Source organism: Blennius ocellaris, assembly GCF_963422515.1.
Source record: "Blennius ocellaris genome assembly, chromosome: 20".
Lineage (NCBI taxonomy): Eukaryota > Metazoa > Chordata > Actinopteri > Blenniiformes > Blenniidae > Blennius > Blennius ocellaris.
The window spans coordinates 3625139-3649611 of NC_137669.1; the positions used below are offsets into that span (position 1 = coordinate 3625139).

Sequence of the window (24473 nt, forward strand, 5' to 3'; positions counted from 1 at the left end):
TTTTTAAAACAGTTCAAGATATTTGATTGGTTAATTTTACTCTCCATTCATTACTAGCAAAGAGGCTTTTTTTCTGTCTCCCTTTCTCTAACAACCAATCAGCTTTCAGCAGACTGCATCACCCATAGCAACGGAGTCAACCACGCCTCCTCACTAAGATAAAGGTTGCTGTCAACTCCTTGCTAAGAGTTACTCTGAGACACTTCCTGAATCACTTTCAAGCTAGGACTTTCTAGATTAAGTCAGGAGCTCGGAGACGCTGTGTGAACATTGGCACTGGAGGTTAGGTGAGGTTTGGTTCTTACCACGGGCCCTGGTGGTCCCGGAGGACCGGGAGGTCCTGCTGTTCCTGGGGAGCCTCTGGGTCCCGGCGAACCCTGCAGTTCAGTTCAGGAGGAGGAAAATATCAGTCCCACTCCACATGAATAGATTCTGAAACTTGAGACTTTTTTTTTTATATCCTTTTCTGAACTCTAAATCCAAAGACCAAGACACTGACCTACATGCTGCTGTTTTTATAATATGGCTGCTTTAAAAGAAGGCACAAATCAAGAGAATATCCACTTTTCCGACCACCAAACTGCTGGCAACAAGTCAAAAGCATCGATTGCAAAACTCCAAGACACAGAATTTTACAAAATCTGACAATCAGAATGTATTTAATGGAAAATCTTGCAGCAAAGGTAAGATGAAAAACAGCAAAGGTTTGGTTAAATGTTGGGAAAAATCTGGGCGAAGGATAAAAGCAGGACATTTCTCATTATTTAATATTGCGAGTGAAGGTACGGTTTTACATTTGGTTTACAAAATGATAAGGATACCAAGAAAAATCTTCTCCTACGTAAAAGTCAAGTTATTGGTATTTTAATTCAAATTGCATGAAATTACCGAGGATGGTTTGTCTTTATCGAAGGGTGGTTCCATTAAATTTTAAAAGTGAATGGGTCAAAGGTCAAGGTCACCAAAAGATCCAAATTATATTTTTGTCATAACACGGGCAGTTTTAATCCGACTGATGTCAAGCCAATGCCAAAATATTCCGTTTTAATCCCTTATCCCCCGATATGCCACATGATGCAGTGACGTCATCCTGGGTAATGTTTGGGGTCAAAGGTCGGGGGGGGGGTCACATGGAAATTCTAAAATGTGTGTCAAACAGTGATAAAATGAATTATTTCAAATGACCGTGACAGATGATGGAAGCAGTGGTGTAGTGCATTAAATAACCTTGTAATCCACTGGTTTCTATGGTGACAAATGTGTTGGTGAAGGTCTGCGTTCTACTAGTCGAACCTAGTTTAAGAGGTGTTTGATCTGTGGAATTTATCTTCTATTTCACTCTACATTTTTTATTAACTAAACGTGTTCTGACCTCAGGTCCGATGTTTCCCTCGTCTCCTGGAATTCCTGGTTTCCCCGGAGCTCCCTGTCAGACACATCAGGCAACAGATTATATTGAAAGCTCAGCATTATTACATTTGTGCGAGAGGAAAACAAAACAAAACTGCAACAACCACATACAGCAGGTCCTTCACTTGTCGGGCCCTGAGGAAAAAACAACGGTAAATGATTAGCATGTACACATATATCAAATACTGGCATTGCTGCTGTTAGGATTCTACTCACAGGAGGACCTGGAGCTCCAGGAAAGCCAGGAAGTCCCTGCAAATACAACAGAGTTAGTAATATGTTTGTGTTTATGGATTTTAAAAGAAGAGTTGTCCAAGTTGTTGAAAACAAATCATTAATTACACTTATTAGCTATTAAAAAAAAAAAAGAAGTAACAATTTAGTATGTTTTTTTAGCTTGTCTAAAGAGAGGTTCCGTAGTTGTACTGATGCTCCATGTTACAAAAATATTTTTGGAGGAAGACGCTCTATAGTCTGGATGTGAGCGCTTTGTGAAGGAAACAGAACTGTGAAAGATAATGTGTATAAAAAGTGGCTGAGATCAATGACTAACATGAAGGCCCCACCACAGTGGATTCAAGTGACAATGGAAAACCTTCATTGGGTATTTGTTGACCGTTACCATGACAATGGCCACTGAAATAGAACTTTTTGAAAACCCTGCATTTAATTCGCACAGAAACATTTTCAAGACATGTCCATGGGATTTCGACACCTTTCTGAAATGACAACATGCTTTTACTTTACGTTGCCATGCAACCGGAGCCTCACTTTAACTTGACTGTACTGTTTCTTCATGATGCATGTTTTACAACATTGCTTATGACTGAATTTCTCTCTGTTAAAAGCACTTAGAAAAGGGCTGTGTTGTATGTGGTGTGATAGAAATCAAGTTGAATTGACAGATAGATCAATGTCTACTCACTCTCTCTCCTACCGGCCCCCGGGGCCCCATTAGACCTGGAGAACCCTGCAGGTGACGAGCACATAGTCACAACACAATGTCACACTCTACATGCTCACACATACGAATGTGATTCATTTTGAAACCAAAAACAATTTTTTTTTTCATATTTTTGTGTTCTATGGGAAAATGGTGGAGAATGTGTCAGAAGATGATTCCTACACTAGATCCTGGAAGGCCGGACAGGCCTCTCTGTCCAGGAAGGCCGATCTCTCCCTGCTCCCCTTTGCTGCCCTGAGAAACAGACACAACAGGGGGGAAAAAAAAGAGAAGCTTTATCTTCTTTCCTGGATCTCAATGTCTCGATGTGCTGTTGCTAAGAAACGGTGGAGGCAGAAGCTGGTCAACATTGATTCAATGAAAGGTGGACTGCTCTTGATGTTCCTTAGTTCCGCCCCGAGACAAGCGTGTGTGATAACGGACGGACCGGACGGGGAAGCGGCCACAGCAAACCACGTGCTCGTCCAGTCTGGACTCTGCTTCGGTCTGCGGTGGTCGTTACACACTTTGACGTGGTTTTATCCTTCCGTATAAATACATTTAGTAGATCTATTCATCCATCCATGACTAGATAAAAGTAGCAGGAACAAGAGCAAATATAGACATGAACACGGGGGAATGACACACAGTCCACATCCAGGTCAACTGCCTTTATTCATATATTAAGTTTGGTGATCACATGATTTTGTTTTAGAATTTGAAAGAACACAAGATCAGACAATATCTTGCAAAATCAAAATAGTTTGAACAATTATTTTGATCCGGATCACCACCAAAGTCTAATGGGTTCTTCCAAAATACAGCTGTGTACCAATTTGTATTCGTTTTTGAGATATCTCTTTAAACAAACAGACAAATAAATGTGGATGATTTTATAACCTTCTTAGTGGAGGTAACTTGAACAAGTCAAGGGCTCAACACAATTCTTTTTGCATTATGTGATAAGAGGAGTGGAGTTTCAGCTTACGGCTGCCTAACTTCAAGATTTTCGTCAATTCTGTTCAGTTCAGTTTTTATTTGTGTCACCACAGTGTTGAAGCTACGTACAAATCATACAGAAAATACACATACCAGGCATACAAAAACACTTATGGCAAAGTTCATTTTACATACAGTACAGTGTCCTGGAACAGCATCGGTAGTAGCAACGAAATAGAATCGTAAAATAAAGAAAGATACTTCGACTCCAACAAGCTATCAGCTATAAAAATAAAAAAAAACATTGGTAAAGTACTATCAGTGTATCGAGTTCCTGTGTGCTGAAGCCACAAATGAAATGAGGTAGAACTCGTCCTACACTCCTGAATTCAGAAGGGAAATGGCTTCAGAGACAAAGGAAGCCATGGGTGACATTTGCCCGTTATAAACTGTGTAAAACAACTTGAGACAACATCAATGGTGAAAATGTACCATCTTCAATAAGTTCCAATTCAGCAGTGTTGATTATGAACTCACTGAAATGATTGGAATCACTTCTCACTTTGACAGGTGAAACCCTGCCTCCCCTCCCTTGTAGCTTTTTACCAAGACATTAAGGAACACGAGCTTTAATGTGTCTCGAACATGGAATTCAAATGTCTTATCTGATTTCTTTCACTTTTGCTTGACAAAACCAAAAACAACATAACTCGAGTAAGACGACTAAAATTCTTAATGAATAAAATCATTCAAGCAAGTAGCAAAACACCAGGCTGCAAGTCGAGCAAAGCTTTGAAGTTTTTAACATTAATGATACTAATACCAATCAATAATAATAGAGTATCATAAGGTGACGAATTCCCTGCAGGTAATCTGTCTTTCTCAGTCCATCATAAAATCTACCAGAGTCTACTCTCCCTGGGAGGTTCACAGTAGACACAGAGCGATGGGTTTGTGAAGAAGAGTAATTTCTGGAAATATTAGAATTTGATGTCAAGTTTATACAGCGTTAGACACGTCTGGTTTAGGACTGTGCAGCTGCTGGAACAAAGACACCGAGTGAATCATTTCCCAGAGGTATCATTCGACAAACAAAGAAATGCAAAGGCAGAGCGAGGGAGTGTGGAGGGGGTAAATCAACAGCCTGCAGGTATTTTAATACTTACAGGAGTGCCTGGACTGCCGGTAGACCCTGGAAGACCCTGGGGAGGCAGAAAAAGAAGAAACTGTCAGCGAAAGCAGAGGACTTCTCAGTCTCTGGAGCTTACAGTCCTGTCGTTCAGGAAACTAAAGGAATGGATTTTCATGTGTGGAAGTGAGAGAAATCCACTTGGTTACAGAATTGTGGCGGAAAAATTTGAGAAATTTTCTTCTGTTTTTGTGTCTTAAAGGGGTCATATTATGCAAAATTTATTTTCTAAAGGTTTTACAACATTAATAATTGTCCCCAGACCTGGAACGACGCCCCAGAAGTGAAGACAGTGTGTCCTCTCTCTCCCTGGATTGTTTCAGTTTATAAAAAGTGTGTTGCCCCAACCAGCCAATCAGAACTCAAACCCTATATCGTGTCATCAGGGGTTTAGCCAATCACAATGAAGGTAGGCTCCTCTCTTTGACTCCTCCCACAATCAGGCAGCTTTGCTCTGGCACATGGCACCACGAGAGGAAGTACTTCCTCCTCTTCCCAAGACAGCTCACACAGACACAGCAGATTCTGAATGCAGCTCCTATGATCCAATATTCAAATGGATGAAAATCAAGGAAACTAGAAACTTTGAATACGAGGTTTCTGGACCAACAAGAACATGTGGGAGAGTTGAACAGCTGGAGAATAGGACTCCTTTAAAGTCTGACAATTTGTAGTCAGAACCAAGACCTGGTTGTGGTTTTCCCTCAGTCTCCCCATGTGTTTTGGTTTTGTTATTTGTGTTCTTTTTTCATGTCATGTTTATATTGCATAATCTTAGTTGTCCAGGTCAGAACTACCTCAAATCAATGGAAGCAGGTCAACTGGTATTGGAAGAAGTTTCGCTCATTATTTCAGTGGCTTTCTTCAGACAGACATCTGCCAGCAAGGATCACGGAGCTGCTGTATCTGCTGACATGCATAAAGGGTTTGAGTCTGTTTGGATTTGCTGACGCAGTAAATCCTTAATACAATAAAATCCTATTAAAATTTGGGGAAATCATTTTACTGTATTACTTTCTAGAGTGTAAAGCCCCCAGAAGCCTTGTTTAGATCCAATGTACTTCAGTGGCAACACAACAGATCCTAACTGTTAACCGTAATCTAACATACGTTTGGATTTTAATATTTGATGATTGAGGGGAACTAATCAATCCTGTTTTCAATGTACTTCAACTTCAACTTGTATGCTTTAGGGGTGTTTTTACATCAGCTCCATGGCGGTTTTGGAGCAGGAATTGGTGACATTGACTGGAATATACTTACGTCTCTTCCATCTCTGCCATTTTCTCCAGGGGCCCCTCTGGGGCCTTCTGGCCCAGGAGCTCCTGGGGGGCCTTGGACCGACTTGTCAGGCTGAGGGCAAATAAACAGATGTCAAACAAGACATAACCCAATTAAGTCAGGATTACTTGGAAATCATTTAAAAGAATGGATCTGGAATTCCAATGATCAAAATAAGTAATTAAAGAGATTATAACATTATGTATTTGCTTTGTAAAAGGCTGCAATTTTTCAGATATTTCACGCGTAATCGACAATATTTCTTTTTCAGCATGACAAAAAGCAAATTTGGAAATTTCTTTACACTATATTTTCTCCATGTGAAAAACAGGATTTCAACTTTTCTGTGTGGCATTTTTGATTAAGATGGTTCAATAGTTGTTGTTTTTTTTTATTACCTTAAGCTTAATGTAAAACAATAAAAACATTCTCCCAATTGATCAAGGGTACAATCAGTGGATTGTCTCCAGCACAGGAATGTCCCGTTACACATTCCACAGCTGAAATACAGCAAGCTAATCAAGTTTTCATTGTAAATCAGCAGAAAATCAATAGAACTTTATGGATGCACCTATATCAAGACCAGTATTGGGTATCGGGTACTGCATGGAGTTCTCATACTGTTGAAAGATCCCCAATACATCCTGGTGAGTTTTATGTGACATCACCAGCAGGTACGTAAAAGAATATGAACTATGTGACCGGTATGGAGGTACTTTAATATTAATGAGAACGACTGGCAGACTGTAAATTATGTTCTCTATCAAGAGGACGACAAAGCTCCTTCATACAACAGCAGCAACTTAATCAGCCGCAACATTTGGACCAGCAGAGTTCGGCCGATGTGCTCAGGGATCCAGGAGGAATTTACTCCGAGCTATGCTACATGCTACATGCTAAAGGGTTTCTGGACTCACACGCAAGTGAGGCTCTCAGCTCCACATGATTACAGTATGACTGATACGCTCATTAACTGTGAGCTGGAGCGAGTGGTGGAACACAGCGAGCTCGGTGGCTCGGTGCACAGTCTGGAGTATGACTAGAAAGGCGCTACACGCTGTCCTACGTCTGTCGACCAGCCTTTTGAACGTAGCATCGACACAGGGGACGCAGAGGAGGTTCATGGTAAGGCATGTCGTTTGTGAATGGAACATGAATTGAGAAATACTTATATCGAGAAGTAGCTTCAGGCAAGTACTCGTTTCAAAAAAGTGATATCGGTGCATCCATAAACTTTACAGATGTAATGGCATCTGTGATTAATTCATTAAAACCTATTTTTAACAGCTACATAGGATTCTGCAGCGCTCCTTTTAAACTGGCAAGTTTTGTACTAATTTGGATAAAAAATGTGAGATTTTGATGGATTGTCTGCTGTCAATGCTCAATGTTTGACAATCTCTCACATTATTTGATTAAATTACTGTAAAACACTCCATATGTATGTTTTATTGGCAGGTTCTTAGTGAGATTTTAATCTGTATTTTTCGTTTCGACTTCAACATCGTTAGCAGTGTTATGATCAAACTCGTAGAGTTGCAAATACATTCATGATTTGTCTGTGTGTTATGTTGACTTTACGCTTATTCTGTCCTTCTTTGTAGAAATGATTGAATCTGGTAACAGCAAAAAAACAAAACCACCAAATAGGAACAAGCAATGAGGCAATTAGGCAATCGAAGCAACTGAAATAGATTATTGGCTTTGAATCAAAAAGCAAAATAAAAAAAAAGAAAGAAAGGTAAGAGTAGAAAGGGATAAATACCTCAGCATTGGCATACATCTGAAGAAGCAAGAGAAATCAGATAAAAGGGAGAGTTAGTGATAGTAGTCACACCACCCCTCACCAAAAAGTGCCAGCAGAAGCGCACCAGTGTCATCGTCACAGTCGTGAGTAAAATCATGCTGTCATTGAAGTTTACAGCCCCACATACACAAGAGTCGCACTCCCACCATGTTAGCCTGGAATCGAATAGAGTGCACCCGGCCAGGAAATGCTTCTGTCTGCAGGGGGGGGACAATCATTTCCATTCTCATACAAGTGATTTCATGGAAACTCTCCTTCTCCCTTTTTAATCCTAATTCAATGCACTGGAAGGTTTTTATTTAGTTTTTTTTTAGTTAGTTTTTTTAAACCAGAGAAGGAGATGTGAGACAGCAGAGTGGCACTTCCATTGTGAACAAGTATTTCTCAGAGGCTGACAGCTCATTAATTGTACCACTGCTGCACAGAAATAAAAGATATTATTCACTCGTGGATGTCATACACTATGGCAAAGCCCGGCAAATGATGTATTTCATTACAGGATGAAGGAGAGAACCATCAACTTGACAGAAAAATTTAATATCCTGTGCTATTTGTGGTAATCCTGCAGAAAAACTATGTAAAATCATCTATTCATGGTCAAACGTCGTCTCTGATTTCAGATTCTCGTGTTCAATGTGATGATTTGGCGACAAACACTCCGATGGGGAAACTGGTTCTCTGAGGATGAAATGTTGGCAAAAGCAGTAAAAAAACAAAATAAAAAAAACAAGCATATGGGACAGAGTTTACATATAAACTCAAAAGGATTAAATAGGAAGCATGTTTCCAGCAGGAAGATCGATCCTTCAACACCACGTTTGTACGACAGGGTATCAAGGGAAAACATTTTTGTGTTTTTGTTTCAAATAAGTTTTTCCTTTCCACAACGTTTTTCAAAATAATGCCCGCTTCAACACTCAAATGGCAGAAACACTGAAAAGGATGTAGTTTGCTTGCCAGACTACAAGTTGGCACTGTTGGTTGTTTTTACAATATTTATGTAGACGTTGACAATGAGACAATGACAGCCTTAACATTGCATTTAGCTCATTACTGGACACAATTGGATTTTCACAGAAGGTGAATGAACTCACTCATTATCTTAATCACACGCTTCATCTTGTCCTCGCATTAACTGGATTTATAGCCTCTGAAAATAAACTGAAATAAAAGAGATATTTATCAGACAATGCTGCTACATTTAATTTGAATCACCTGTAATAATCCAACTTCATTGTCTGTCCATACGCATGTCTATGTACTCGCCATGATTCATGTTTATAATGTATTGTTCTCTGTGAACGTGTGTGTGTGTGCGTGCGTGCGTGCGTGCGTGCATGTGTGTTTACAACCCAGCGCCAACTAGTGGCACGACATGAAAACTACATCATTTTCATCATTTCTACGTTGCTGTCTACATGTAAACTCTAAACCTTTCTAAAACGAAAATGCAAAATTGATGCATCTTCACTTGTTTTCACTTGAAGACACACTTGAAATTAAATAACCACATGTGACATGTTAGCAAAGTCTCGTGATTCCTGTCAGGAGGCAGTTATCTGTTGTTGTGGATGTAAACTATGGTCTAAAACTTTAAATATAATCAGAAAGAGCTGGCTTGAAAACAACTTTCAGGGATGTGTCATAATGTTTTCTGACTTTTCGACAAACTGGAATGATGCTGTTCGTTTTTTTCCAAGAAGGGATGCGAGTTAGAAATCCCAAATTACTAGATAGCCAGAACTAAAAGTTTGGGAATTTCATCTGGAGATGTGGAAGCACATTTGACTAATATGCGTCAAACTTAAATTTTCAACTAAGAATAGTGATTTCTTATATATACTGTCAGGTACATGACTTGATATTAAATTGTGTGACTGTTCTTATTAGTGCTTTTCACCTTATTATCTATTATCTATCTCTTAGTCAATGTTGCAATGCTAGAAAATTCCCATAGAGGGAATAATAAAGTGTGCTCGATGCCTTCATTGAATTTTAATTCTTCCTATTGACTAATTTTCTTCTGCTTTATTCAGTACCGCGACTTCACAGTTTATTTGTTCCCATGTGCAGAAACGCTGCTCTTGTTGTTTTCATTTTGCAAGAGCGATCGACTGGCACGCTCAACCTCAAGTAGCAATTGTCTTCTGTTGTGAATTTAAATGCAACCACAAACCCCGCTGGCACCGTGCTCGCTATGCAGGTCGGTTTTCTGATCCCACTCTTTTAATAGGATCACACTTCCTCTGTTTTCCTCCAACTTGAACAGTTAGCTGATTAGGGTTTGTGTTTTGGCAAAGCTTTCAATGAGATCATATCTGTCCAAGCAGCTCTGCCTCCAAGATATGTTTGTGCAAATAAGACTCCAAATTAAAAAAAAAAGAAGAATAAATACGAAGCAAAGGAAAGTTGTAAAATCGTCCGACTTGAACTGCAACCTTGAAGCTGAAAGTGCCTGGCAGAGTAGTTGGTTACACTTGTGCAAATCTGTTTCAGTGATTCTGCTGCTTTGGCCTCCGCGGCATGCTGGGAGCTCTGGAATCTGAATTTCAAACAAAAACCACAGCAGGTCTGAGTCCTTGTTAATGTACCTCAGTGGCGGGCAGCTCGTTGCAGCTCTCTCGCTGGGCTCTCTTCGGGTCACAGTGGATCAGCATCCACTGGAGCTCGAACTGGAAAGAGACATTCACGTTAGCGCACCAACAAAACTGGGCTTATGTGTCGCACGTGACGGGGAGAACGGGGCGTCTAAAGGCTTCGTCTTGGTGCAGTCACATCTTTGTACTTCGGAATCGTTGCCCTCTATTCGGGTTGTTGAGCTCCATTTTACAACCAGTGCAATTTTCCCGAGGGGATTACGTTATTCCTTTCCCCCCCGAGCTGGAACCCCGCTGAGCAGCTTTGCTGTGACAGCAGCACTTTAGAATTAGAGCAAAGCTCAGCACTCACATAAACCTGAACATGTTCTGTACGCCCATTTCCCCTCCCCACGTGATTAAACGCCGCAGGCTCACCACTACGGAGGCGTTGGGATCGGTGTCCAGCCGGCCGATGAGCGTGTCGCCCTCGGTGTTGATGGGGCCTTTGCCCTTGATGGGTTTCTGGTCGACGGGCTGGCAGTCCACGTACAGGGTGACCTGGTCGCGCTCCACGCCGATCATCACCTTGTGCCACTTGGTGTTGAAGAGCACCGAGAGGCCGGGGAAGGTGACGGTCTGCAGGTTCCCGTCGGCGCCCATCAGGAAGTACTCCAGAGCCTGCTGGTCGCCGTTGAGCCGCAGGCCGGCCTGCTTGTAGCCGTCTTCGTCCACGACCTGCCAGACGTTCCACACCTTGTTCACGCTGCTCTTGATCATGCGGAACGTGACCATGAAAGAGTACTCGTCTGGGAAGCCACGAGGAAAGTTCAGCCTGAGGAGGGACAGCATCTGTTGATTATGCAGGGCTTTTCAACTTTAGCATCCAATGGTACTGTTATGTTGTTTGACACGATCCGTCATTTTCACATACGCACTATAAACTGGAGTGAAACCTTTTTGAAATAAAGGCCTTCCAGAATGCAGGATTTTTAAAAAAGTACTCTGTTCTTTATCTCACTGAAAACAGGAAAAAGGCAGCTTTTCTGCATCATTAGGTACTAAACATGCACACTATCGTCATAGTAAATAGTGGCGGAACCAAGAGGTGTTTTTTGTTTTCCTACTCGCTTTTAAATTGACCAGCATTTCTCCAACAAAGTGTATATTTACTACCTTTTACTACTCCATCATCTGGATTAAATGCAGAGACACGTCTTACAGACACTAAGTGGAAGATTACATTTTCAGTTTAAAGGAGCTTGATTGTTTACATCGTACTCTTGTTTTACATCTGCATGCGTGTGTGGGTGGCTGTATACAATAACAGCAATCTTTACTATTGCTGGTGTTTCTGTGGGTGTTCTTTTCAAAATGTTGTCCGAACACAAAACGTTTCTGAAACGCAAAAATAATCACATTTCCAGCCCATCGTTGCAATATAAATAAAGTCTTAAGAGTTAAGTGCATTGCCCAAAGACCTTTTGACACATGGAGACTGTGAGGTGTGGGATTAAACCTCGGATTTAGAGCAGCCTGCGATGGTTTTAAAACTGTGGGGCAGTCGAGTGGCTGCAGCAGCAGGAAAAGTCCTTGGTTCAGGAAAAGGCTGTTTCTCAGCATGATTTAATTTTTCTTTTGAGACGAAAACATGAACAGTGTAACTGGGATTATATCTCTAACTAGATGGTAAAACCAATACATATTAAGCCCAACAAGTCCATTGGGGACACCCAATGTCCCTCTGGGACACATAATCCCAGAATCGAGCGCCTCACTCAACTGCATCTCAAAAACAAAGGCAAAGGTAGAAAGGTTCACTCAGAAAGGTTCTCAATGCAGCATTTACTGTAAATGAAAAACCGTCCTCAGCTGGGAATCACTACATGCAGCAACTCCAAACTCCAGCTTGTCGAAGCAATTATAAAAACTAATTCACCTTTAATATTATGTAGAAGAAACCATACATCAACAAAAGAGAGAGAGATACTGCTGTTTAAAGTGTACTTCTTTAGTCTAAACTGCTACATTTCAAATTGTCTTTTTGAAATCATGTCTTCAAGGTTAAAAAGGAGAGCAGCCATTGATGCTAATATATCAGTACATAATATCAGTCTTATTCAGTAAATCCAGAAAGTACTCAAATAATACAACACAGAAAAAAAAAGAGCAGCTACGAAACAGCACTTTGCTAAACAGTCGCTAGAAGTCAAGCAAGAATTTCAAGTTGAAAGTATCTCAAATTATTTCGTATTAAAACTTTATTTGTCATTTATATTTTAAACTGGACTGAATGTCGACTTTTCCATTCAGTATCGAGTCTGTGCGATTCATGCATGACTGGGTTTGAAACATTTGACAAGTCTTTTCATTCATCTGGGACTTGAGTCTAATGTCTAATAAGCACTACTCAGCAAAACTCTCATCAAATCAAGCAGGAGATGTGGATAAAAATAACTGAGCCTTGTCATCATCGTCTTTTTGAGATTGAAATTGTGTGCCTCTGTGAAAGATGGGACTTTAAAGCGTACCGTTAAAGCGCAAATGAGAGTCTTAACGCATAAATCAGTTTCAACATGCAACCCGGCTTTGCATCTGTTTTTAATGAGACGGATTCTCACTAGGTGGTGGACGGACGCTGCAGCCGGACTTTTACCGTCTTGTAAAAGGATCAAGGTGCGCCAATAAATAAAGTAGTTTCCTGTAAGCCAGTAAAAACATAGGAGGACCTCTCTCCTCTGCCTCAGGTGACAGTGACTCAAGTATGTGTTGCATTTGCCCTGCAGAAAGGAAAATAAGAGGGAGGTTTGGGGGGGGGACTTCAAAGTGCGGGCAGAGCCACCAGGCTGGCAGAGGGGGAATAAACACGTATTTACATGCAGTGTGACAGGCCAGGCGCAGGGTGCCAGCCGCTTACGTAACGGCCTCGGAGGGAAAAGATGAGCCAAAACCAAGTGGAGCAGGCACACTGTGGAACACCGGGAGACAACTCCGGTTATGTAAGGTCAGCATACTGCATACTGAGGTTGGATACTCGCTGCAGAACTCTCTGGATATCAAGTCTTTGACGAAATGAATTGGGAGCTGAAAATGTCCTTTAATGTCGGCAAGCTGCCTTCTTAAGTACAGAGGATCAGTTCATTCACCAGAAGCCTATTTGGAAAAGACTAAAAAGGGCAAGAAAGGAGAGAAATCTTTCAAGTTCTCTTTTGGAATTTTGAGCAAATACAAAACAAACAAAATAGGAAATGCAGGCAGAGAATGATACGTGATGAACATTAACAATAGAAAGTATGCCGACAATCGTATCGAGAGATGATGAAAGGATTGTTATTATGGCAACGCTCAAGTATAAAACTACCAAATCCCAGAGAAATATGTTTAAGAATGTTGTGGTGGTGGACCAGAGTATCTACAAATTCCCATGTTCAGTTGAACTCTTTCATTGAGACAGATTTCTATACTCATAAAGCCTATGTCCAAGAGAAATGGTGTCTATTTCTACTGCCTTTAAAAAGTCACAAATCTTTTTGAGAACAGTCCTCAAATACCTTTTAACACCAGCGATGAGTTAAATATCCAACATTTCAGCGATTGGTTGAGGAAAAACTTGTGATTAAGTCTTCATTAAAGGTAAAATCAAGAATAAAGTCAAAGAGAAGCAATAATAAGAAACAGGACTTTAATGGAGAAATGTATATTGTTAAATGAAGGTAAATCACGAGTATAAAACAGTCAAAAAGAGCAGCTGTGGTCGGGTTTCTCTCCAGGGGCCACACCTTATTGTGGCCGCCGGGCGCCCGAGTGCATTAATCCCTCCTGGTTTGTGCTGCTTAATTACAAAGTAGGGAAAATCTTCACAGGAAACCTGTGCTGTTGTCAGCACATGTTGTTTTATGTTTATTCTAAACCTTTTAAGGGGCCCCTGCCGCGACAATAAATCATTACCAAAATGCACACAGAGACTTCACTTTTCTCTTCAAATGAGGTCCTGCTTTTTCACCCCCCCCCCCCCCCTCCCCCCCACCCTCAAACACACAAATACTTCTCCTCTGTGTCTATGGGATGCCAAATCGGTCCAGGCATGTTCTTCCTCTACCAATTATACGCTGCTAACATCTGCGCTGGACCTGTAATAATGCAACACCTGCACGGCGGAAAACACTCAACATTTGTGTGTGTGTGTGTTTTATTTAATCTGTTTTGCCTTTAAAAGAGCCTCTACTGTACTTACATGGTTGGAATTTGGAAGTTGGCCTCCTTGTCGAGGCGGTAAGCCACCTGGAGGGGAGTGGAGCCGTCCACCTTCCTCACGCCTTTCAGGGGAATCACGTCCAGCTGGAACTGGGTGATCAGATCGAAACCTGGCGGGACAGGAACACCGTGTACGTGCAGAAATTCGGTTAAATGATCGATCACTGGATCATCTCTACCGCTTCGTAGGCTTTTAACTAAATCTCTGATGATTGACACGACCAACACTGGGTTTTTATCGGTTCGGTTACTTTTAGGAAATCATAACGGTGAAATATTAAAACTGTGTGATTTGTGTCATGGTGGTAAATAAACAAAACACAAAACTACTTTGTTCATTTTGGAAATCACTATGAAATACACAGTGTATGTTACAGTAATGATGCAGAAGAACAGTGTTGCTATTTGGTGAGTCAAATCAAGTAACAGTGATTATCATTCATGTTGCAAATTTGTCGATGACCTTAAACAAAGTTTGAATGTAAATCTATTTGGACACCTGACACCTAAAACAGATATTTGTGTGCAACCAGTAAAAGCAGATGTGTGATTGTGATTAGTTTGATCATGATTAGTAATACATTTTCATGTAAATACATCTAAGAAAATATATAAACAAATGATTTAACGTAATGGAAGAAAAGTCCAGAGAGATGGATGAATAGATAAGTTTCACATTAAAAAAAACCCAACAAAAACATAATTTTTTCAGACCATTTTTGTTTCTTTTGTTATCCTTTCAATAATTGTACTTAAATAACCCCGCCTGTAAGGAATCAACATCCATTAATCCAAAAATAGCCAACAGTTGAAACGGTTTTTTTCCCTTGCTTTACTGTCCTCACACCTGGAGAAACAACATGGAACACTGTCGAGGCAGAAAAACAGAAACAGCGGTGACTTGATGAAACCGCAGTGCAGAATGTGCACAGATGTGCTGAAGGAGCGAACACAACTCAACAGTGGTGAGCAATTAACAATCTTGCTGAGTTCGACTTGAAATTCTGTAAAACTCACGTGGAATGTTTTATTTGCCTTGTTTGAAACCATGAAGGTGTCTCCAGGCGCTCTGCAGCCCACCCTGTGCCACTAATTAAACCCCCCACCTTTCCTTTCTCTCTATTAAGGACTTTTCAAGGCTTCAGACCTGCGGTTTTTAACTTGTACTCTTCAGTGAGCGTCGAGTGTCCCAGAGAGGCTTTTACCTGGAAGGTCATCTTGTCCGCTCCTCATGGGCGGGCAGACGGTGTCGCCGTCCAGTCGGTTCAGATCCAGCTCTGGCGAGACGGAGACACAAAAACAACAGTCGCTCTCTGCTTGGGTTTGACAAACGCAATATGTTCCCGGTCAGTTGTCATGCAGACGGCGTTCCCGGGGAGACGGCGACAAGGGAAACGCAAGGTCTTTAATGTCAGAGTGGATTAATGTCGGGATGCGACCTGGTGCATTTTTAATGCGACGCTCTCTTTGCTGTGCTCCGACATCGCCAAGCGTGAACACAAACTCCTGGACGTGGTGTCGGGGATCCATAATGCAGAGCTTCACCTGATCTTTCACACGGAACCTTTCACACTTAAAACAATCTCAACGGCTGCCAATGCCCCGGGCAACTTGTGGCTCATTTTGCCACAACAGACTCGATGATTCTGCAGCTTTTTATAAAGTGGTTTATTTAGATTTATTTATTTATTTATATTTTGTGTGTGAAGATTATAATTTTTAGCCTGGTTAATTGATAAATACACCAATAAAACCCGTATTAATATACATTTTTTAAACTAAAATCAGTGTCATCTGATAAAGCCAATCACTGCAGCGCCTGCATTAACCATTGAACTTACTACTTCCTGTTATGACGATCGCATTTTACCTGGTGACTGTGTAACTTACTAATAGTAATGAAACGTGGAGCGCTTTTTGCAAAAACAAATAAATAAATAAAAGTGATAAAATCCCTGATCCCTTCGCTCTACACCACAACAACCGACATATCGTTTTATGGTGAGTGATGATTATTGTCTATTTGGTGTTTGAGATCTGAACTCCTGGTTTCTCTATGCAGTGTTTATTAGTGTCATTCCATCGTTGAACCACATATTTTTCTTCCAGTGGAGGTTTTTGGTGACTGGCAGCAGGAGTCAGGGTCTTTGTGTTTGATGAAAACTTGTGTGTTTTCCTTCCTTGTTCTGTCGAGGCTCCATCAGTGACATTCTTGTGTTAAAGTGGTGATTTTAAGGCTTGAAAACCTTTCATTCTTTTCACTTTAGCTAAATATCTTACGTATTTTGTCGCATAATATTGTTTTAAATAGCAGAGCTTTTACTGTTTGTGCACGACTGTCGCATATCGTTGACGCTCCAGCATAAAATAAACTAGAGACCCCTGAATTCCACAGCGCTGTCACTGAAAGGTTGAGCTTCTCCAGAGCACCTGCAAAAAGAAAACATCTCTGGCGCCACCACTGACTGAGATCAAGATCAAAATACCAACGATGGAATTAGAAATCAAGTTGGTCCACAGCTGTCAGATTTCTGATATTCTTCACTCAGATCTTGGTTTATGCTTTCGATACACAAGCATCTGGTGTCCCACAGGGAACTGTTGTGGGACCACTGACAAAACGAAAATGAGCACAGCATTTCAAAAAACAGTGGTCTGAAGAGTTGTGCAAACAATCTGATCAGAGCATCATGTGCTGTCTAAATCACTGGAATGGTACAAAATGATAGCGGGTATGACTTTGAACAAAATCTGGAATTTTTTTTTTATATTCATTTCAAATGATCACAAAGGATAATCTGAAATGGTTTAAATGGATTTCAATGATTTTCACCTCACTGGTTAAAAGAGAGTTAAAGTACTGTTATCAACTTTTACTTGTTTCTTGCAATTGTAAATATTTTCCTTGCTTTCTTTCCCTTTTCAAAATTTTCTAATTGTTTAAGATGTTCTAGGTTGCTTTTAGCTATTTTAAGATACTTCATTAATTTAATCAATTTCACCATTGCATTTGTTTGAAATTTTACCCTTTTAAACATTTCTTTATTTCTTTTTATCGACTTCATACACTTTTGTTGTTTTATGTCCTTCAGATATTTTAGCTGCTTTAATTTTTCTGAATATTTTTGACATTATTGACTATTTTTTCTTTTTTGTAGGATTTTTGTTTTCCCATTTTTCATTTCTTCCAGTGGCAGCTGTTTGATCTGTTTTAGACCATTTTAACAATCTTTAACATTTTATAGCCAGTTATAGCCTGGTATGCAAATAAACCCAAAAAATGAGATAAAAAAGTTTATTCATATATAATTTTGTGAAAGCTTTAGTAAGCCACTAAGGAGCTAAATGAAGCAACTGGCTCTAGAAGCACGGGCTGCAGACTCTTGTTGTATTCTGATACCTTCCATCTGAAACACCACGACTTTCTACAGAAATGTGAGTGGGTTTTTTTCAATTTTATGGCTGAACGGTGGACGAAAGCCTTTTTCATATCAGACATCAAGCTACTCAATGAATATCCCCCAATTGGCGGTGGACTTCTGTACACAATCTCACTTCTGTAACGTGACTTTTAATTTGCAAATTCTGTGACTAATCCCATGCGAGGTCATACCTGTCTGATTCCATCCAATAAGCCTGAAAGCTGAATTTGAATGAATTAAATAACATTTGTAAATATGATTAAAAGTTTCTTTCTTCACAATGTTTTTTTTTTTTTCATTCTATTGACAAAATCTTGAGGTTTAATTAAAGAAGTGCTCGGAAAACACTGCAAATTGCAACTTGTGACTTTCTGCGTTATTTCAGTAGAGGGCGCTATACCAATGTCCCAGATATTGCTGAAGGACAAGCCACTGAAGGTCTTGTAAACAGTGTGTGAAACGGGGATGGTGGGGACAGCCAGAGGGGCTCCCCGAGTCATTAACCTGAGTCAGCTTATTAACGGGCAACAGCGCAAACGCAACACATCTGGAAGCCGTTCCAGCGTCCCGCATAAACTGCTGAGAGACGAGATAAAGTGGTGAGACGGTATTTATAATCCCACATTCACCACCGCTAAACACTTTATCTGACGGTGCATGTGGGCCTCGAGTTGTAAAAGTTACGGCCTGCCGCAGCATTACGCCTCACAAAGCCCGTCGTTAGCGCAGCGAGCTGGAGATGAACCTCAGTCAAGACGTCACGTGGAGAGGCATGTGTGCGCCGCCGGTAATTGGGCGCGTTTTCACGAAAGCGTCGCACTTACTGTGTGTGGCGCCCCCGCTTTGTTTGTCCATGTCATAAATCCCCCCCCCCCCCCCCCCCCCCAAAAAAAATGGGTTTGTTGTGATTATCCCTGAGGGGCAGTTTAATCTGATTTAATCCCACGACGGCGCGCCTGCTATTTCTGTCCTCCTGGTTTAATAAAGGGAACGACCCAGCAGCAGTCAGCCGACATTAACCCTCTTTGTGTTTACAAGACAAACATCCATGGAGAGGGTGATGTGGCGCGGCGTGGCGGTGCAATGTGCGGCCCTCTGATTGTGTCTTGACTTACGTCCGAGCGCCGGGGCGAGGAGGGCGAACAGCAGAGCCACACAGGCGGGGGGGCAGGCTGACATCGCCGCACAGCTGGGTGGCTTTCTGTTGGAGAATGTTGGAGAAAGTCAGTATCCCGCCATGCGTCTCATTCTCCTCCACAAGTTTCTTTGTCCAAATCAATACAGCACAGCGGGGATGACATTTTACACTTAGCAGGCGACCTTGGGCTCTTCCTCGATGATTGAAAGGCAAGAAAGAGTTGACACTGTCGCTTCCAGGAAACAACATACTGCATCAAGTGTATTAAAAACAAAAAAAACAAAAAAAAATTCTCAAAGAGTCAAGCCTTTGAATCAGATATGAACATTTTACTGCACTTGACTGGATTTGTATTGCTGGTGATTGAATATATACATTAAGAAGCTACCTATATATCAATATTTCAAGATCTATACTATCTGTGACCACGAGATGTCACTGTACAGCAACAGAATGCTGTTACAGCATCACCCGAAAATATTTTATGCATTTTTTTGATGGATGCAACTTGTTCGTCCAGACATTTTTCCTTTTTAAAATATAAAAAATTACAACAGCAATAGTAATTAAAACGTTTGTTTCCGAGCTCTAGACTGTTTTCTATGACTACTAAAGCAGCTATTTATTAGATTTGTTTTATTGCCTCAAGACAAATGGTTTGTAAATGAATCTATGAATACAGTCATTTACAGTAATATCAGGTTATTTTCTGATTTAAAAATGTGTACAGTTGTCCCTCACTGTAGCGCGGTTGGTTTAAAAATGGCTGCAATACTTTAAGCTTTAAAGCTTTCTAAATGGCCTGTTGGTGCATCTAGTGATTAATGCAAGGTGGTCAAGCTTTTTACACATGTGAATCTGTCGTCACTAATTTTAAACATTTCTTGCTCCTGGTTTAGAACAAGCCAATCAAGGTCATGTTAACCTTTGTATCAGCATGTGAAATCATAATTCCTTTGGATCTCTATAACATCAGCCAGTTTCCAGAAGTTAAAGGCTTTCAATGTCTTTAACTGTCATTATTTGTTAGGAAATAATCTGCAAGCTCCCTGTTTCACTGTCATCTATAACAATGGTGTCAAACATAAGTCCTGTGGGCTGAAACTGGTCCTCAAGGGGCTCTAATCCAACCAAACCTACAAGCAAATGGTTTAAGTTGAGATATCAGATTGAAAATGAGCCTCAAAGCCATGTTGTCAGAGTGAGTTTGTAAAAACATTCAAAAAAACAACATGTATAGGAAGTTTTTGGGTTTGTTTTTACATTTCATTGTATTATGCCCCAGAAAGTATCATTAAAAGTGGTTGTATTTTGAGGTCGTAGCAACTTTTGGTCATAATTGTCTGATTTCGTGAAAATATAGATATTTTTCATAATGTATATACTCGATGCCACAACAAATCAAATCTTTAGAGTTTAAATATAAAGGTGATTATCCAACTATTTCACCGGTCCAATCCACTCCAGGTGAAATTGGGCCGTATGAAGCCCTTCAACTAAAAGGATTCTGACACCCCTGGTTCCTAAACGGGCCAATGTAGAAACGAGGATGGTTAAGTAACGTGTGTGGGGAAGGTGACTGCAGACTGGGAAAGCTCCGTACAAAATGAATCATCTGATAGTTGGATGAGTCATTTTCTGGAAGGTTGTTGCTCCACACAAAGCATTCGAGCGTTTCACATCCACACACTAAACTGTGACAGCGGAGGTTGTATTCCTCCAGCGCCTCATTGAATATAACGGTCTTTCGCCGCAGTTTTTGAGTGCGACTCCATTTTGACACCGTGTTCACATGTGTTGCCACAACTTCCTGTGTGTGTGTGCATGTATGTGCGTGATCGGAGTTGTGAGAGCCCTACACAGCATTTCCATCGTGTAGGGCCGACAGCGACGGTCCGGACTATTTTCCAAAGACGGGGGTTGTAGCTCTTCAATCAGACAGACGGGTGAGGCAGGGGGAGGCGTTACTGAGGCCACAACCTATCTCCAGTGTGACAACTGTGAGCAGTGTGTGTGTGTGTGTGTGTGTGTGTACTGCTGGAGGAATGACTAATGGCTGAGTCAGCAAGGTCTGTTAAGAGGAGGAGCCCGTCTCTAAAGTTATGCCCTTCACGTTAAAAGAGCATCTTCAGAGGCCCGCTGGGATTGGCTGTCTGCTCTCAGCCTCCAGTTCATCTCTGACTCGGACTCCAAACACTCTGACAGTAATGAAATGTGATGCAAGGGAAGCTTTCACAAATAGGACTGCATGGTAATTTCAGATAATCAGGCTTTTTGTTAGAGACTCAGCAGAGATCTATTTGAAATAGTTCGATTAATTGAGTCCGAGCTCCTATTTTGTCATGATACCAAACAAGATGCTCATTAAAAAGCATTGAGTGATCGGCCAGAGAACAACACTCTATAAATATTAACAATAATTATAACACAGACATTCATATGGACTCATGACCAAGTTGGATTGTTTTTCAGATGAGTGAGGACTATTAAACCAACCAAGTCCCAGGAGAATATTGTCTGGGAGTCACGACACTCTGGAGGCTGCCATGTTTGTTATTGTGCAGTTGCTCATGCATGCGCAGTAACAGCATCTTCAAATTGTTGCAGTTTCCTCTGTTTTCATGGCGAGGGAGTGGCAGGGTTTTGAAAAAGTGCCATTTTCCCCTGTTTGTACCAAAAGAAAAAAGAAAAAATGTATTTACCAATTGACCAACAGTAGATCTCTGCCTCAAACTGGCATATGAAGAGATGCTGGCTGTTCAATTTTAATAAACTCATCGATTCATTGAATTCATAATGGGAACAATAATGGTCACTGGTTATTTTCCGTTCTCAAGTAACTGGAAAAAGTCATCACTTCTCAAGACTGAGGGATATGGCAATAGTGTCCAACACAATGTAAAAGAGAGAGAGAAGACTGATTGCTGGTAAAAGGAGCTGCCCTATATTGATCACCTCATCAGATGAGCAGATATGCAAATGAATCAACGGCAGAAGTTTGTCCAGAGAGGCCTTGACCCCGCCCTCAAGAAATGATTTGTTGAGACAATTTTCAGTTTGGTAAATCCTCAAACTTGACACTCGATTTCCATTCAGACCAACAAGTAAACAGCTAATTTGCTGGCGATGCCACAGTAAGAGCTTGATATCTGCTTGTGTTCCATTGCATCAAAGGACATCTTTGTCAACATTACAAGTACTTCTTCTTTACACTAAAACCAAATGAAAAAAAATAATGAGCTGTAACCTTTTGTGAGTATTTTCACTGTTCTGTCATTGATTTGACTGTGTGCAGCCACCGAACGCATCTTCAACTTGTTGGTATGAAGTGAAAACATTCATTTTAAATGTCTGATGAAATAATCCAATCAAAGTCTGTCAGTTACACTAAAATGAAGTCAGAGTTTGTTCTAGTTCTGCCTTGAGCTCGGATCACAGTTCACATTATCTCAGTTCTGTTGAGCAACTGGACAATGTCAGCCGGCCAGGCAACAGACGCAACACAAATGCTGTCAGTTTAATAAAAACTGAATGACTTAGGTTCAACAAGGTGTTTTACATTGGGGCGACAGACACTGGTTGGTTTGAATCCACTCTAGGATTCATTACCAATTTGATCTTCTTAAAATATACAGTGACCGAATGACTCTGCACAACAGGCGACCGTATCTGTCTGTGGGCTCGCGGACGTCCATCCGTTGCAGAGTGGATGCATTTGAACATCTCAACTCTCATTCCCTCCTCATTTTGATCCAGTTGTTTTAAAACGGACGCCTGCAGTGACGTGGACGAGGCATCAATGTCATCATCTGACTCTTGGAAAGACGGTTCGAGGCAGGCAGCTCTGATTGAGTTTTCTCTCTCTTTTGTTTTGTTTGAAGGTCTTCTAACCTAAGCAGTCAATACGCTGGTATTGGGTGTCTGACTATATTTAGCCTGTTTCTATAGATCCACAACCACTGTGATGAAAAGAGTGGGTAAGGGGAAAGGGAAAAAAAATCAATAACTTGCTTCATATGGTTCGGTCCAGGTAATATCTAGTCTTAAAGGCAACAAAAAAGGTCTTTTCTTCTCAGCTTTCAGACGTTGTGGCTATAAATAATAGCATGGAAGGTCCTTGAAGACTGACAGCAGTTCTGATGGATAGCGTCAGAAGCAAGTGCTGTGTTATTACTAACATGAAACATAAACCATTATTACATTTACTGTAATATGTGTAAAATGTGCCTTCGGTGAGAATATGTGGTCTGTGGTTGCGTTGCTGCATTTAACCTGGCAGAGTTCAAAAGGGAAAGACTGTGAACTCAAGATGAGAAGGTTAAAAAAAAAGAAAAAATCCCCCATATACTCCTTCGGTGTTATAAATCAGAGATATGAATTAGGTAATGACATGCCATGGTCTTTGATTCCCGACATCCATCAACATTTGATGGGACTTCCCCCTCGTTCGCTGCCACCCATGTTGTGATGTCACCTCAGCGCTCCCACAATGCTGCAGGCTGGCCAACAACTCCTGGCACCACTTCCTGCTCGCCCATCTGTCTTAATTACACCCTGAATGGGATCAACTTGCCGTTGATCACGGAGCAATTGGCCGTATGGTGCGGTCACATTGATTGACCACACGCGGTCCGCACGCGATCCCGGCGCGGGAAACGTGCGGACGAAGACCCGAAGCTAACGACGGCGGGGTCAAGATATGAAGTCTGAATGGAAACAGTGAAGGATGGAAGCTTAAGAGGCTTCAGTTTGTGGAGATTGAGAGGAGATTTACAGGCTGCGTGTGCAAGAGTGGGTCACATTTAATGACCAGCTTGTTTAATCTATGCTCAGATGGATGTTAGTGCTCACATGAACCAAGGGAAGAGTAAATGTTTCTCTAAATGAGGGTTAAAAATAGGTCAGGTGAAAGAAAAACAAGATAGGAAAAGGGCTTGAGATGAATTAAACCCAAGGCGACACATTTACCTCTTGGAACCAGAGCTGGTGAAGGCCATGTTTGGCTCCCTTCCTGAGGCGGGAGGCAGCAGCGAGGCGGCGAGGCGGCGAGGCGAGGTTCAGGAGCAGAAGGAGCCGCGGACGTCAGATTTCCCTCCCTGAAGTCAGTCCCTACCTGCGCATGTTTGAGGACCGACTGAGGAGCAGCGCTGAGGGGACGCTCAGGCATTTCCCGGGGAAACACATAAAAAGTTTGTCCAATGGCTTCCCATTGGCCAGGGCTTCCTCTGGGGGAGGAGGCCACCAGATTTTTATTGCCGACACTTAAAAAGATGCAAGAAGCCCATAGACCTCGGCGTGCACACCTCCGCCTGCTTCTTCTTCTTTTTCTTTTACGGTGCCTCCTAATGACATGTGGCGGCTGTGTGTAATTCTCCTCATAATTATCGTCAGGATAGGGAAGAAGCATGCAGCCAGTGATGAAATGTGGATTTCGTAATCACGTGGGCTCATCAGGATCCCTGCAAAATGCCTGTTAGCCCACCGTGTTGACAAGGAGAACAGCGTGTCATTACC

At 41.4% G+C, this 24473-nt stretch overlaps 1 protein-coding gene across 1 annotated transcript in view; it reads right to left on the reverse strand.

Annotated features, from left to right (window-relative positions):
• The window catches only part of col9a1c (collagen, type IX, alpha 1c), a 35725-nt gene extending 11660 nt beyond the window's left edge, over positions 1 to 24065 (reverse strand). The window contains exons 1-14 of the mRNA XM_080515765.1: positions 23928 to 24065; positions 18937 to 19022; positions 15605 to 15676; positions 14380 to 14509; positions 10584 to 10980; positions 10161 to 10241; positions 5745 to 5834; positions 4459 to 4494; positions 2537 to 2608; positions 2336 to 2380; positions 1627 to 1662; positions 1522 to 1545; positions 1373 to 1426; positions 306 to 377 (exon numbers count right to left, since the gene is read on the reverse strand). Coding sequence (XP_080371891.1) covers positions 306 to 377; positions 1373 to 1426; positions 1522 to 1545; positions 1627 to 1662; positions 2336 to 2380; positions 2537 to 2608; positions 4459 to 4494; positions 5745 to 5834; positions 10161 to 10241; positions 10584 to 10980; positions 14380 to 14509; positions 15605 to 15676; positions 18937 to 19022; positions 23928 to 23956 — 1224 coding nt within the window. The 5' untranslated portion in view covers positions 23957 to 24065. The remainder of the gene's footprint in view (positions 1 to 305; positions 378 to 1372; positions 1427 to 1521; positions 1546 to 1626; positions 1663 to 2335; positions 2381 to 2536; positions 2609 to 4458; positions 4495 to 5744; positions 5835 to 10160; positions 10242 to 10583; positions 10981 to 14379; positions 14510 to 15604; positions 15677 to 18936; positions 19023 to 23927) is intronic.
• Between the last annotated feature and the right edge of the window lie 408 nt (positions 24066 to 24473).